This window comes from Triturus cristatus, chromosome 3_2 (assembly GCF_964204655.1).
Source record: "Triturus cristatus chromosome 3_2, aTriCri1.1, whole genome shotgun sequence".
Taxonomy (NCBI): Eukaryota; Metazoa; Chordata; class Amphibia; order Caudata; family Salamandridae; genus Triturus; species Triturus cristatus.
The window spans coordinates 527534158-527550801 of record NC_140584.1 but is presented as its reverse complement, the minus strand read 5'-3'; the positions used below and the strand labels follow the sequence as shown (position 1 = coordinate 527550801).

At 44.0% G+C, this 16644-nt stretch overlaps 1 protein-coding gene across 2 annotated transcripts in view; it reads left to right on the top strand.

The window, feature by feature from the left end:
* Positions 1-16644, top strand: part of SPON1 (spondin 1) — a 1174735-nt gene that overhangs the window by 988833 nt on the left and 169258 nt on the right. For both annotated transcript variants that reach the window (XM_085648231.1, XM_085648230.1), the window contains exon 7: positions 14909-14973. In XM_085648231.1, the coding sequence (XP_085504357.1) occupies positions 14909-14973 (65 nt within the window). The remainder of the gene's footprint in view (positions 1-14908; positions 14974-16644) is intronic.

The following is a 16644-nucleotide window of genomic DNA, read 5'->3' as shown; positions in this document are numbered from 1 at the left end:
CCCGTTGCATAGCAGGAAAGGGAGACTTGGTGCCTGGAGAAATTTCTAGTACAGTTGTTCCGAGCAATCCATTCTCTTGGGGGAGAGGAGGTAGCATAATGGCCAGACCTGCTGAATTTAGAGCTGGGGAAACAGGCTGGATTCTCAGCGTCTGCTCAACATCCTGTGATTCTAGAGAAATCACCTAATATCCCCGTGCCTACCAAAAATGAATGTGTAAAACTCCATGAGTTCCGCCCACCCCTAATTCTGAAGGGCACATATTGGGGGGAAGAAGAGAGTGCAATAGCAGTGGAAAAGAAAAGGAGAAGGGCAAATGCTCTGCCAGAGGAGGAGCATCTGGAAAAAATGCAGTAAGGATGGCAGATGCAGTACTCCTGATTGGTCTGAAAGCAAGGGGCACTCTTGTAATGACAAGGGTGTACCAGGAGAGGGCAGGTGCGCTCACTGAAGGATGACCAGTACAGTGGCATTAACATCGGGGCAGACAGTGGGCAGGGGCAGTGCCAGATGCTAGAAACAAGCATTCAGATGAAGCGACAGGCATGTTTCACCTTCATATTCATAATATCAAGGAGAAATAGGGTTTCCCAGGCACACAATGTCTAAGGTGCACTCTCTGGCTCCAATCCAGGAGCACAGGATGGCGAGAGTGTGACAGCTGGGACAGCCCTCCTCCATCAAGAGTCAGTCAATCCAGATGTATGTTTCTGGGTGCCCAGGCACGCCTGTGCTTCAGTGAGCACGAGTGAAGTGTGCAAGGGGCATGAATGTAGAGCGCACAAGCATTCTCTCTAGAACCAGTTCTTCTTCAGCCTCGCGTATATTCACCCCAGCGTTTCCACTCCTGCCCCAGGGACACTCGACTGTCTCTTTTGATTCAGCTCCTGGTTACCCCCTTAAATATATATAGCACCTCAGTAACGTGTTAAGCTGCCTGTTCACTCGGATAACCTTCGCCTTCCTACGTCACACTCCTTCCTGCAGGAACCTTCTCCAGCTTCCAGAGTTGGGACTCTATGTAGAAGGAAGTCTCCAACACAAACAGGATCCCTACTACGGAGAGCACCCTGCTTGCCCCTCCTTACTCCTTGGGGGGACAGAGACCTCTCATACCGTGCCTCAGGTTTCCCATGCAGTGCCAACACCACCCCTAAGCTGCGCTGGACACGCCTGAGCCAAGCAGAGACTCTTGTCCAGTGTGGACACCATCCGCAAAGAGATGAGACCCCTGATCAAGACTGCTTTGCACAGCACATGCCATGTGTAAAGGGCAGCGCTGAAGTCCCTCCTGTTAGCTTTAGGACAACCCCTGGCTGCACCCAACAGCTGTAAGCATGAGAAATCCACGTCAGCACTCACTCTTGACCAGGGCCAGACTGGGGACCCAAAGCAGCCCTGGCAAATTTGACAGACCAGCCCCCCTGCTGCTTTTGTTACTGGGGGCCTATATAGCAGCACTGCTGCAAAACCGGCCTCCCGTAAAAAAATCCCCGCCGATACTGCAAAATCGGCCCCCTACCCTTCCAGGCTCCTAGGGAAATGCCCGATGCCCGCTACAGCCAGATTTAACGTCCTGCAGACTCCATAGAAGGCGAACCTGCCAGAACCAGACACTCACCTACTGCTGTGTTGGAATGCAACAGTTTGAACAACCCACCCTACTCCATTCAGATCACCTTTCCCAGCCTAAATGAAACCTAACTTGACCTCCATAGCTCACTGTCACCGTGAAACCATCTACTGACATCGTGAACTGGCCCTGCCTTTCCAGAGTGACGTGTCATATCAGTATTGACTGAAACAGGTAATGGAAACAAAAGATGGGCTCAAAAACTCTATCACACGTCACTGCTGTGCAGCTATGTTGGAATGGAGTGGTAGGCAAGGCTGACAGGACTTTGTATATCATTAATAGAAGTGGAATACTCGCAAATAGCCAAGTTACAAGTTTTTTTCTCATTTAGTCTGGAATGAAGTTTGTTGTAAATTTAAATATAATGAAAACTGAAAAGTTTTTCTTGTTTATTTTTCACATTCAATAGGAAGCATCCATATTCCAAAAAAGCATATCTCAAAGAAAGATTTATCATGTTTCAAGACCTGTAATACCATTTAGACTGTCTGTCACTTTTCTGCCATTTATCTCCACGGTCAGGGTGCGTACAGTGCTTATTTTGAGCCGGTGGTTGACAATGGGGGCCATCAGTACTCTTTTATTGGGGCCTTCTTTTTTTCCCCTGTTCGGACAATTTTCAAGTGCAAGAGAGGGAAGCACACACTGGGAGGAAGAGAAAGAGGGAAAACCCTTCATGAAAGGAGAAAGCAGGGACCTGATAAGGTGAGATAAAGGGACTGAGAGTGGTAGTGGATTAAAGAGGCCTTAGGAAGTTTCCAGGCTAAGCAGACTTTTTGTTCTCCCTGCTGATGTTTAATAACGCCGGCAGCAGGCTTCTGGGCAGCTGTTGGGCACGACACTCTATTACAAATTAAGCACTGCGTGCTAGGTGGCAGGAGTGGGCTTAGATGCATCTTTGGGTACAGTGACTGACTCCATAATACACAGATAAAATGCCGTAACTTGCACTGTCTGGCACTTCAAAAAATGAACAGCAGTTTTGTGAGCTGGTCCAAAATGTAAGTGACATTTGCAGAAAAGGCAGGGACCCAGGAAGTCAGACTCATTCCCAATGTATGTATGCTGTGGGCTGAGACCGAATGTGAATGACAATTTGAGACACCTGTGACTAAATGGGTCTGACCCAAAGTCGTTCTGTAGGAATTATATTTCATTCACAAAACATCCCGCTTGACCGCTAGCACTGTCTGTGACGCCAGACCTAAAACCTGCGCTGCCCTGTATGCAACTGCAAATACTTCATTCTACAGCAACGATATCATCGGTGCAAATCAAGTGCACGAGATCCCAGCGAGGCCCAGACAAACTTGCACAATTTCATCATCACTTTTTAATGACCGATTGGTGCAACATCACCCCCTTCACCACACCAGCCTCACGCTGCCTATCACAGAAGCCTAACACTAGGGGCGCAGGGTGACACTTGATGTTATACCCGAAAACTGTAGCATGGCCATCACGAGTGACTCACACTTGACATGCAGCACTTTCCGAAAAGTGCTGATAACATTCCTGTTGAAGCGTCATACATACATACTCCTGCGAAGACGAGTGGCTTGGACGCTCCTGATGGAGTTTGTGGTTCAAATTAAAAAAAATGGCTGAAGAAAATATTCCGATTGACTCTTTTTTGTTACAACTATATATTTTTTGATAATTATGGTCATAAAATATAATTAATGCTTGAAACAGTGCAGTGACTTTGAATAAGTTGTGGTAAATAGTTATGCTAACCATAAAATATTATAGCCTTCATTCACTTTTAGGATCATCAAGGGAACAGTTTAAGTTGCAAACCGCCCCTCGATGCGTGTTTGTGTTCTTCCAAACAAAGATTTTTTTTCTTCAAATTACTGCGAAACAGCATAAAATGTGTTCATGTGTTTTTAACCTCTGACAATGCATCTGTGAGATAGACTCCATACGCATCTTTCACGAATTCTGAGTGGACCTCTGCTGGCAGCAAACTGCTGCCTTAAGAGGAATTAAAAAGGAGTAGATATTGTTTACCTCACGCAGTGTTCCCATTGCAGAGAGCGGCGGGCTGTCCTCGATCCCCACCGCAGAACACGCCTGCATCGCGGGTTGCAGCCCTTCATGCTGGAATTGCTTGGTTTTGTACTATGGGAAAATATAAAACTTTACAGCAATCGAACCCGAAGCAGCAAGAAATGGCTTCTCCGCGCAGGAGCAGGTGGATAGATTTAAAGCTAGCATGGGGGAATGTAAGAAAATCCTGCGAAGTAGAAGCGAGCGAGATAAGAACTTAATTGAAAGGACAGCTCGGCAGGAACTGACAATTACCGGCAATTTATGCTGTGGGTTTTTGGTTTAATTGGAAAAAAATCTTTTAAATGAGTTTGGAAATCACGTGGATTCATTGTGAAATTCATATTACCTTTAACAATTTGCCTTGAAAAGCTCCGGTGGGAGAAATAAAGCAGCTCTAAGGAAAAATTGATAAATGACCACTGTGCTCTGGGGCCTTGTTAAAACAATCTCTTTTTCTCGGTGTTTATTTCGCTGCTTTTAAGTTTAGAAACCGCTGAAGCAGGAGCTTTTACTGTCTTGAAATGTCTGCTTGCTGCAAATGTTGTCAGACGTTCATTTATGCTTAAGTATTTTCATCTTCTGACGCGAGTGGCAGTTGATAAGTGTAAATTATGAGACTACAAAGAAGTGTCTGTTGTTTTCAATCTGGGTGTTCAAAAATGATGTCTGTAAAAATAAAGAAACCAACCAATGACGCAAAAATAGTGTCCTGCTATCTCAGTATAATGGAATACAAGCTACTAGGTGCTGAATATTAAAACAAGCACTGGCAAAGCCATTTGGTCTCGCCTTCAGATCATGAGTGCCAACATATTTGATTTTCCAATGCTTCTGTGCTGGGCGTGCACTCAAAATTGCATGTGCTACAGTAAAAACATCACATGAGTACATGCATCAGCCGTGGCCGGTATGACATGCGCGTGGAGGGGGAAGTTGGGGGGGGGTCGCGCTGGGTTTTTCGCGTCGGGGGGTTAATAAAAAAAAAAAACGTATCTTCCCCTGGGTTTTCCCTAAGCTAATCACAACGCTGCAATGGCAGCGGTGTAATTGGTGGGGACGCCGAACAGCCAGGTGTCTATAGGGAGGCCATTTTCTCCATGCAGCCTACATGGAGAAAAGAGAGAGTGCGCATGACTGATTTGGTCGGCCCTAGAGGGCCGACCAAACAGTCAGGGCCCGCAGCATTGGGCAAGCTTCTCCTCCCCTGCTCTCGAGCAGACCCGCCCAGCTGCCCGCCACCAATTCAACCCTTCTGCTTTCTTGCCGTGCGAGAAGCAGAAACATAAATTGGTAGTTTTACCATTTTATATTTCTGCTTCCCGCACTCGGAGAAAGCAGTGGGGCGACGCTCATCCGCCGTAATTGAGGAGCCTCCCCTAACATGCATGTGTGTTTACAGTGGCCATGGAACTATAATCTTTCAGAGGTAGCCAACAAGTGCACACACACTATTATGATCTCCGAAATAACCCTTTCCAGACTCTGCCCTCCTCCATCCATTCTGGCTCACCTCAAACCTAAACACTATATAATAAACATACTTTATAAAAACGTTATCAAAACAGTTTTTACTTAACATTTTTTAGATGGTAATGTAAATGCTGACTGATCATAGGGGAGGTCAAACTCAGCCTTTTTTTGGGGCTGCCCCCCCATGCATGGAGTGTATCAGCAGGGAGCTTCTGCGATGTAAGGTGGATTTCAGCATTAAGCTAGAGGTTGTGGTGTTCCCATCAACCCGAGTACAGGGATTAAAGTAGCCACATTGAAAAAGTCCGATCCGTGTCATTATTTTAATAGGTTGGAGCATTGGAAGCAGGAATGTCGTGTTAATTCTCAAAATCAAGGTAAATATCTAGTGTTTGCACAGTCTCAGAATGATATAACCCTGTGCAGTCGCAAAATGTGCAGAAACCAAGATCTCAAAATTTTACTGTCCCCCAAGGCCCAGCGATGCAAGATCCACAATCCCTAATGTGACAGCAAGCTGCTAATGGTCCTAGATTCATTTCAAATCAGGTCCTGAATGTGAGTCAGAATGCTTACCAGAATAATAATCCTTTCTAACAGTATCCCATGTTTGACACAGTTGACAGTTTTGGCTCCAATCAGTCCTCCTGACCGTGCTTGGGAGGGAAGGAAGATTGCGTGCTTGGCGCAGTCTTGGAGGTAGACCAGAGTGGTCCATTTATAGATGGTGATGTAAATGGCCACTCTGTGTCATTCTTGGTTGATACTGGTGATACCCATTCTGCTGTGAGAACATTAGAAGTTCCAAACGTCCCCCTGTCAGGAAACAGAATCCAAGTTGCAGGTGTTGCAAATAAATAAATGACCAATCCTGAAACTGTGAAAATAGGGAACTTTGAGGATAATCACCAATTTGTGGTATGTGATTCGAGTCCTGTAAGTTTGTTGGGACAAGGTTTGCTGCGGAAATTGAATTGCACTATTTACTGCACACCAAGAGGTGTGGAGTTTCAATCCCATGATGCAGAGGTCACCTTTAAAAGGATGAATCAAATTCCTGCAACTGAACTGTGAATCTTGCCACCGACTGTGGAGACTTAACATTTTGACCGATGTCCGGTGGAGCTACCTTCATAGCTATTGCGGAGATGGGCTGTGGGCTTCCCCCTCGGCCATCACCTACCCAGCCGGACATTGGACAGACTTTCCCTTCGTCTCTCGGCCGTATCTCCTGCCTTGTTACCCATTTACACTACTCCCCTTACCCTTCCACACGCCACCAACCAAAAGATATAACTCTTAATTCATGTATAATTTGTAACATTATGTAACTTGTAACTAATGTAACTTCCTCATGTAAAGCGCTCTGATACCCCTGGGCTCTACCCAGCGCAATATAAAACTCAAATAAATAAATACAAATAAAAACAAGGTTCCCTATGATGACAAATGAAGAGTTACCCTTGGATCTCAAGTGAAGTTAGCAGTGTGGGATTTCTCAGGGAAGGACATTGGACTCAAAGGAGTTGATCCTGTCCGAATATTGATAAAGCCAAATGCTGTATACCCAAGAACACCTCAATATAACCTGACTCCTGAAATGGTTTCTGGAATAACTCTAGTAACTGAGGTAATGATCCAACAAGGTGTTATTCAGGAGATTATTGGGAGTCCATGTAACTCGCCCATTGTGGGCTTACAGAAGCCTAGCGATAAGTACTGCATAGTACAGTATCTTGGAAAGATATACAATATTGTGGTTCCTTGTTCTCCCAATGTACTGAATCCTGCTGGGATTTTGTTTCAGATTCCATGTGACGCTGAGTGGTTTTCTGTCATTGATTTGTGTCAGGCTTTCTTCTCGGTACCCTTGCATGAGGACAGTCAGTTCCTCTTCGGTTTGGCAGTCGTGTTTTGGCATGGGACCGATTCCCACAAGGTTATATGGAGAACCCATCTATTTTCAGCCAGATCATTATAAAGAATCTGGAGTCTTTGGTTATGCGCTGTAATTCTGTCCTGGTACAATATATTGATGGCCTACTAGTTGCATAAAATATTCAGGAATACTATTGCCCTGTTAAATCACTTGACTCACAATGACCATAAGGCTTCCCCCAGTAAGTTGGAATACTGTTTGAAAGAAGCCCTATATCTCAGACATCATGGGTAAGGCAATGTGATTGCCAGCTGTACCTGCAAATATGCTTTTGAACATTACTGATGATCTGATACTTTATTACTGCAAAGGATTCGCTAACGTGGTGCATTCTGTGTCTCATCACACTGAAGCCACCACAGCCCCACCACACCAGGAGCAGTGCCATGACCTTAGACCTGTAGACTCGGTCTTGGTGAAAAAGCATGTGCAAAAGAGTTGTCTAGAGCCTTGCTGTCCCGGCCCTTTCCAGGTGATTCAAGTTACTACAGCGGCCTTGAAGTGCGGAGATCTCCCTCACTGGATGTATGATGCTCACAATTGTCGAGTTCCGTGTCCCATTGATGATGTAACAGCACCGCTCCTAGAAGTGTCACTGGTGGTCTAGAGGCCATGAGAGTAGGTAGGGGACCAGCAAGAATCTAAAACAGCGCTTCACATTGTGTTGACTTCACATGGGCACCCACGCAATGGTTATTATAGAAGATGTTATGCAAGTTTCTGAAGACCGTTCCATAAGAATAGGACACGTTACAACACAAACTTTTACAACGCATGCCTTTACAATGTGGTTTTTACTTCGCAACATCCATTACAACGCATGATTTTTACAACGCATCCCATCACAACGCATTTTTTTACAACTACACTTACAACGCATTCCATTACAACGCATACCATTACAACTCATACCATTACAACGCATAATACATTTAGGGCAACAGTAGTGCAAGTGTTGGATAGTGTAGGGGTAAAAATTACTATTCCCACTCCAGTGAGTGCAACAGTAGGGTAAGTGTTGGATAGTGTAGGGGTAAAAATTACTATTCCCACTCCAGTAACTGCAACAGTAGGGTAAATGTTAGATAGTGTAGGGGTAGAAATTACTATTCCCACTCCAGTGAGTGCAACAGTAGGGTAGGTGTTGGATAGTGTAGGGGTACAAAATACAGTTTTCCATTACTTACCTTATAATGCGTTGTAATGGAATGTGTTGTAGTTGCATGCGTTGTAATGGCATGCGTTGTAGTGACAAGCACTGTAATGGCTGTGTTGTAATGGTGCGCGATGCAAAGGATGTTGCGATGTAATGACTGCGTTGTAAAGTTAGTGCGTTGTAATGACTGCATTGTAATGCTTGTTTCCCGTTCCATAATGCTTGAGTGCCCCAGGAGTTCAAAACGCAATTAATATTGCCCGTGCTGATGACATGGTGGGCAGATTAGTATTTAAGGATAAGCAAACAGAAAGGTACATTTGAAGTGCATGGGCATTTGGAATATGCATGATGCTTGAGAGTAACCACTTTGAAGTGTGTCATAATATAGGCAGTCTCACTTTGAGAAATATTATTTCTTTATCCGATCTGGGACTACTTATTGGTGTCAAATCATGTCTCCTGATCAATGGTCATTGTATATGGATGGTAATAAATATGTTTGAAATGATGATTATTACAGCAAAAGTTAATGATTTACATGTTTATCAGGGAATTTAGCTGTGGTTATACGGATGTCAATCTAACATGATAATACAAATAAAAATGCAGTGAAGGTTGTACTTGCCAGTGGTGACAACATTATGACATGATGTGATAATTTGTAGGTGTAGTGGATGCAGTGGCTTTGTCAATTGTGCCTGCTTGATACAGATTACACACATCTTGCAGAAGGTGTAAACAAGGAGCTAAACTAAGGAATATATTCGCTAAAAAACTTTACATCACTGGTTTTTAACATTTTTGATGCCATGCCATTTTTGATGCCCCCCCCCCCATGAAAACATATGCTTCTGACAAATATTGTGTATAATTGGAAGCTTTAAACATATTTAATAACTGAAATATTGCAGTTATCTTCAGTTATACCTTTTAAAAATGCAATCAAAGATTTTTTTACCAAGATATAGGACAGACTGGTCTTCTGAAAGTATAAATGTATCCAATGTGTGATTCTTTATCAGACATGGGGACAGGGTACCTTAGAGAATTATTTGGAGGACCCCAACCCCCAGTTTGCCACCTCCCCTAGCCAGGATACACATGAGTGACAAAATATGTTACCAAGTGACTCACTGCCTCTCAATGCCTCCTGTCTTTCTTTCACTAAAAACAAAGCACCATTTTCAGCATGATGCTCCTCTTGGCCAGTGGTTGATGACCTCCTGAGATCAATCCAAACCCCTCAGGGGACTTGCCCCTTATTTGAAGACCTCTGCCTTAGATAACTATGGCAGTCCTGGTTATGTGGGATTTATTGAGTACTTGGAATGTAAGATTACAAATGCATTTCTTTACTCAAAATTGTTACAAAACAGATAAATACGATCATGTGAAAGATGAAACCATGGCATGTTCTACTAAACAAGGCATGTGAAGTGAGTGATCTATTTTCTTGTCATAAACATATTATTGCTTCTTATATTTTGTATTGTACTTCCCTATGTCCTATGGTTGGAGGTGGAATGTGGGCTGAGGGAGAGCCAGCATTAAATTCCGAGCGTACATCAGTTCCTGAGTATAAAATGGCTGGCATCATGTAGCCTGATTAAATAATGCACTTTGTAATGAGAGCACCCACTTAGTAGTCCCAGAAAGTTTTGGAGAGTTTAACTATTGAAGTAAATGCAGATTAAACTATTTTTCAAAGTTGAGGTGGGTTTCGGGATGGGTATTTTCAATTACATCTATGGGAGGCATTGTTTTTTGTTTGGAGGGTAAAGATCAGTTGAAGAAGGGTGAAACCCTTCAAAAGATGTGTTCAGAATCATATCTGTCTGGGCTATATGGACAAACAGGGCAATTTGTGTTGAGCTGAATGAGTAGTGAACTGATCATGATGGAAAAGATTCTGTATAGCTAGAAAGTCAGAAGGGTTTTTAGGTTTATGACCAGTATCATACCAGTACCATAGGAGGTAGAAGTAGGTATGTGGGGGCTGCTGTATGACTGCCAAAATAAGAATGCTGGAGTTCAGAAGGTTAACGAGAAATAAATATGGCTTTAAATATTGTCTTCATCTTTTCACATTTCCTGTGCTTCAAAGAAAAAGGTCAAATGTTGGTTATGTTTTCTGATAAACTGTAGATTATTGTTTCGGCATGGAGATTGATGTTTACTTTCTCTGACTGAAAAGTGAGAGGGTTTTGTAATGTGAACTGTGTGTCAATCTGCCTGGGGTACAGGAAGTGTGAACAAGGGTGTACGATGTTACTTTTTCCTAACACTCAACAAAATGTAAATATCTGTAAATGAACTGTACAAACATTTCAGGATATATCAGCAGTTAAGAAAGCACAAATTAGGCAATTTTAAAAAAAATTCTGAGGAATAGCAGAAACATAGATTTGAATACGATGAAATGAAATCTAGACACTTGGTGATGTGCAGTTGATAAATATTAGCTAAGACGTGATTTCCACTCATTATCATTTGTGGGCTACATTATCTTATCAGTAAAACTGTACGTCTATACAGATTTAGTGGCCACTTCAATGGAAAGTGTGTTGTCTGTAAATGACAGTGTGCTACCGTGCTATGTTTTAGTAATACATTTGCCACATTGTGATCCAAAATGCACCACCAGCTTCATACTAAACCCTCACCACTCTATTGCTGAATACATTTGCTACAAATGTTCTTTGCATGGCACTTAGATTTTTCACAATCCCTATAATTTCAGAGATGTAACAATGATGGCAGCACCCGCACTCTAAAAATTGTTCTATTGCCTCAGGTAGGTATATTCCACCAGTGTTTTGGAAGAAAAGGCAGGCATACATTTAAGTGCCCGATTCACAGAACTAACTTAAGACAAAATCCTAAACTTACTACCATTTACTCATTTTTTTTTTTTTTTTTGAAACCGTTTATTACAAGACTCAAAAAAAATTACAAAGATGGGCCTACAACCTTCCGGCCGGCCGCTAGTAGACAAAAGGAGCATATGATACACAGTATAAAGTGCATGTTGCGGCAAGGAAGATGCACAGGAGTTAGCAGCGTTGATAGCCACACCATCCGGACCCCACTGTACGGTTTCAGTTTAAACTTAAAGAACAACCAGAAAAAACAAACCCACAAGGCAATCCACAGTCTGAAATAGCAGCATGTGCTCCCCTGGAAGGGGGACCCTACCAGTCCATAGGAAGATCAAGAAGGGGAAGAGATCAGGACTAGGGCTGGGTAAACTCCATGCCCGGTACCGGGGAGATGAGGCGGCTAAGGGGACGGGGCAGGCGACGGATCAGGCAATAACGGCGGAGCACAGATTCCCCCGCGGTAGGCGTTCCAGGGGCCCCATACTTTCACCCACACCCCAGGCTTACCTCTCGCCACATACACCACCTTTTCCCGAAACATGCACCAGTTCATATGTTCCTTCCAAGCCGAGACAGTCGGGGACCTCTGGGATCCCCACAGTTGAGCAATATCACGCTTGGCCACCATATATCCCAGAGTCACCCACCACGTCTGTGGCGCCGAGTAGTCGGTAGGTTCCCACACATTCAACAGGCATCTCCTCGCTTCGGGCAGCAGCGCCACATGCGTAACCACTCGCAGGACCTCATGCACACCACGCCAGAATCGCTCCACCTCCGGGCACTCCCACAAGATATGCAGAAAGGTCCCCAAAGCACCACACCCACGCTTACACAATCCGTCCACAGCATAACCCATACGCAGGAGCCTTGGCCCCGTCACATAGACCCTGTGGAGTATCTTGAGCTGGACGAAGCGAAGGCGGGCCGGTATGGCCACCTCTTTCGGGGAGGCCACCGCAGAGGTCCAGTCCTCGTCGTCCAGCTCCAGTCCATCGGCCACCCAAGCCTCATGGAGCATTTACTCATTTTGGTGTTCACCGAAGGCACTTACTCATTTTGGTATTCACAGAAGGCACTTACTCATTGATGAGTAAGTGCCTTCCATGAATACCAAAATGAGTAAGTTGCTTCTGGGAATACCAAAATGAGTAAGTGCCTTCTGTGAATTCCAAATTGGTAGTAAGTTTAGGATTTTGTCTTAAGTTAGTTCTGTGAATCGCTCCCTTAGAGAGTAAAGCATCATTACCAAGGTCATTGTTAGAAATGGGGGTCTCTAGTTGGCAGATATACACCCTGTCCAAGTAAGGAGCCTTCCTTTTAGTCAGGTTACATACCCACATAACTCCGCTCACTCCGTGGTAGCTTATCATGAGCAGTCAGGCTTATCTCACAGGGAATGTGTAAAGTATTTGTACATAAAACACAACAACACAGTGAAAAACACTACAAATGGACACCACAACAGTTTAGAAAAATAAAGTATCTTTATCTAAACCAAACAAAGCCAAAATTACAAACATCCAGCATACACAACTCAAAATATGATTTTAAAAGGTTTCAAGCAATTCTGTCCATAGATGTCCATGGATGCAGTGATTTTACACAAGTACTTCAGATGCGTCAAAATTCACAAGGCAAAACAGCTGCAAAGGAGGGAAGTGTCAGAAAACATTGATGGTATCAAGCAGGTCTTTGAGGCAGGAACAACCTCCAAGGTCCCTGGACTAGTTTTGGCACCACAAGGCAAGTCAGAACCCCCAGCAGTGGAGTTCAGGGATTCTATAGATGAAGTCTTTGATGGACTTGAGACTTCCAACAGGAGGCAAACACACATAAGCTCTTTGAGAAACTTCACAAGCAGGATACAAAGCAAATGCCATTTCCTTTCCTCTTCAAAGCAGAAGCAGCATTGGCAGGCCAAGCAAGAAAAGCAACACACAGCAAAGGGGCAGTACTCCTCCTCACAGCTCTTCAGATCTTCTCCTTTGCAGAGGTTCCGCTTGATGCAGAAGTGTTCTCAAAGTCTGGAGTTTTAGGTCCAATTCTCATAACCCTTTTGGCCTTTGATGTAGGCATTCTTTAAAGGATTTTCTTTGTAGTGCACAAGTTCTTGTCCTGCCTGATCTTGGCTTCAGACACACTCCAGGGGGTGGAGACAGCATTGTGAAAGGCCAGGCACAGCCCTATTCAGGTGCAGGTGCCAGCTCTTCCCACCACTTCAGCTCAGTAAGGCCCATCAGCCTGGTGGTGGGCCATCAGGATATGCAGGGCACACCTCAACTCCCGTTGTGTGACTGTCTAGAGTGAATGCACAGCCAGCCCAACTGCCAGTCTAAACCAGATGTGGATTCCACACGCAGGCAAAGGCACAGGAAGGTCAAACAAGAAAATGCCCACTTTTTAAATTAGCATTTTTGAACACACAATTTAAAAAACACCTTTAGTGAAACCTGAGTTTTTAAATCCTGAGCTTAGAGAGCCCAATGTCTAAATCTCTAGCTGTTCCCAATTGAAAGTTGTACTTGTAAGATGTTACAAAGCAGCTCTGTTGAAAGCCTATGGGAGAGCTAGTCCTTGCAATAGTGAAAAACGAAATTGGCAGTCTTTCACTATCAGGCCATATAAAACACACCAGTACATGTCCTACCTTTCACATACACTGCGCCCTGACAACACGGTTACCATGGGCATAACTTCTGGGTGCCTTACATGTAGTAAAAGGGAAGATTAGGGCCTGGCAAGTGGGTGCACTTGCCAGGTCAACATGGAAGTTTAAAACTGCACTCATAGACACTGCAATGGCAGACCTGAGACATGTTTCAGGTCTACTCCTGTGGGTGGCACAACCAGTGCTGCAGGCCCAATAGTAGCATTTGATTTACATGCCCTGGGCACACATAGTGAACTTTACTAGGGACTTACCTGTAAATCAAATATGCCAAACAGGGGGAACCAATCAGAATCACAATTTACACAGAGAGCATTTGTACTTTAGCACTGATCAGCAGTGGTAAAGTGCCCAGAGTCCTGAAGCCAACAAAAAAGGGTCGGAAAAATAGGAGGGAAAAGGCATAAAGTTTGGGAATAACCCTGCAAAAATGGCCAGGTCCAACAGTCACTATGTATAGTATATCGTGGATGCAAATGCAAAGGATTCCCTCAACGGAATTTGGCCACTTCCTCATTTTAATGAGAAAAACTCCCACTTGAGATTGCACCCTCACATATATAGTGCTAGCACAATCTATATAACAGAAGGGGCCACGCAGACATTTTCTGTAACACCAAAGTGCCTTGGCACACACTGCATGACATGGACCCTGGAGTCTAACAAAAGGGCACAAAACCCTATGGGCTGAAAAATAAAATGGAACAATGCAACTATTCACAAAACCCATGGCCTTGTTGAATATCCAATCCAATGACAAATCATGAAAAGTGGATGAAAGCCACTAGTTAAAAGCCAACACTGTCTCTCTGTAATCCTTATTTTCCTTTTTGTAAAATCAAGTTAACGCGGTCTATAGTCAAACTAAAAATGATGATGGGAAAAAATGATGCTGTCGATTTTCGTCCAGTTTCTTAGCATGAACGGTTTACGGCTGTTTTGTCAAGACTTGTACTGTCGTTAACTCTCTTCTACTGTTTTTATTTCTCTTTTTCATTCATGTTATTGTAGAGGGTGTGATATGTTCATATCTACATGATATCAGTAACACTAGAGTGCTAATATCTTTCTGTAACAAACCCTTTTTTCTTCTTTGTAGGGGAATGAAGTGTTAACAGTGGTGAAAGCGAAAGCACAGTGGCCTGCTTGGCAACCTCTGAATGTGTAAGTAGAAAAATAAAGGGGATTTCAAATGTATGTCGGTGGAAGTACTAATGTAACAATATGTATTTTATACTTGTACTTTGCGTACTCTCCACACTCTAAGGGACCGATTACCACATTGATTGTGCGGCACCGGGACTGCCCCGCCCCCGCACCATCAAAGCCATGGTCCGGCCGCCCATCAGATTAGGAGTTTCCTCCTGTCTGGCAGGCTGGTTTTTGCCATTCCCACAGCGGTGCCTCTGAAAATGGGCACCGCAATGGGAAGGTCAAACACAGTTCCTGCACTGCATGGACTGTGAAGTCTTTGCCTTGTATGTACTAGGGTGTATGTACACAGGGGGGCACATGTTGGGCTCCCTGTGTGCACCCCGATGTGGAGGAGGCACAGGGGGCCTGCAGTGCCCCTTTGTTTCCTCCACGCCACGGTGTTCAGGGAGTATGAACTTCCATGACACAGCTGGTGGAGAAGAAACTCGTAATATGCTTGGCCAGACCTCAGCGGTCCCGCCAAGCATATTAACGCCTCCTGACCACTGTAACACCTCCAGGGAACGGCTGTTCCCTGGCAGCTGCGGCGGGGCTATGGTGGTCCCACAGCTGGACTCATAATAGGGTGGTCGGGAGACCGCCACTGCCGCGCCCCCATGAGTCTGAAGGTCTGTGGACTGCCAGGCTCGTAATCAGGCCCTAAGTGTTCTTTCCTGTGGTCAGAACTGGAGTCAAGCATCTTGTGCTATCCTTTGGAGTTACTTCAATGTAAGACTAAAGGTGGAAGCCTTTCCTTTTTCATGCTTTACTAAAGTCTATCAATTTTCAAAGATGATGCAGAGTCCTCCACATTCGACAGAGAACTGGCTTGTCTTCTGAGGGCACCATTTACGGGACTCCAATGCTTAATTTAATAAAAAATAATTGGACAGGTCAAGGTATTTGTTAGGAGACTGCTACTGGCACTTCTGAATGCTGAGTTTGCTGAATACTCAGGCTGTATTTACCTCCATGACTCTAATTACCACAGTGTTGCAGGTTCACTTGCTTCCCTTTCTACCCCTTCTCACGTTTTTTCTTTCTTCTCTGCCTCATTCAATCTCTGTTTTTGCCGTTTTGACTTGTGCTCCTTGTCCAAGATTGATGATGAAAAGTCGCCTTCTTCAAAAGTCAGTTCTGGTTCCCACAACATGCAGACATCAGTACAAATTAAGTTCCACAGAGCTCACCAAGCATATGTGAAGATCCTGTGCATTCTACGACAACAATATATTCAGTGAGCATACCCCACTCCATTTTCCGAGAAAGAAAGTTACTAATTTCAGCTCCAGATGTATTATTATATTATAGTATTTGTCCTTTGTTTACTTTATGAGAACACTAATACTGACACACTAGACCCTCAGAAGAATTTTGAGTGTGGGATTTAGTGTGTTTAATTTTCAGTTATTAATATATCAAGGCTCTTTAATATCTCTAGGCACACCCATGAGGTACTTAGTGGGAAATCCAACACTGTACCTACTGAGTGATTATTTGACCACCCTAGGATTACAAGAAGTGAAAGATCACTTTCACGAGTAGTCAGAGCACTCAGAATTATTTTGCCCTCAAATGTGCCAAATGTGAGTTTTCACCTCTGGTGATCTGATACCTCAATCTCTACGGAGACATTCAAAC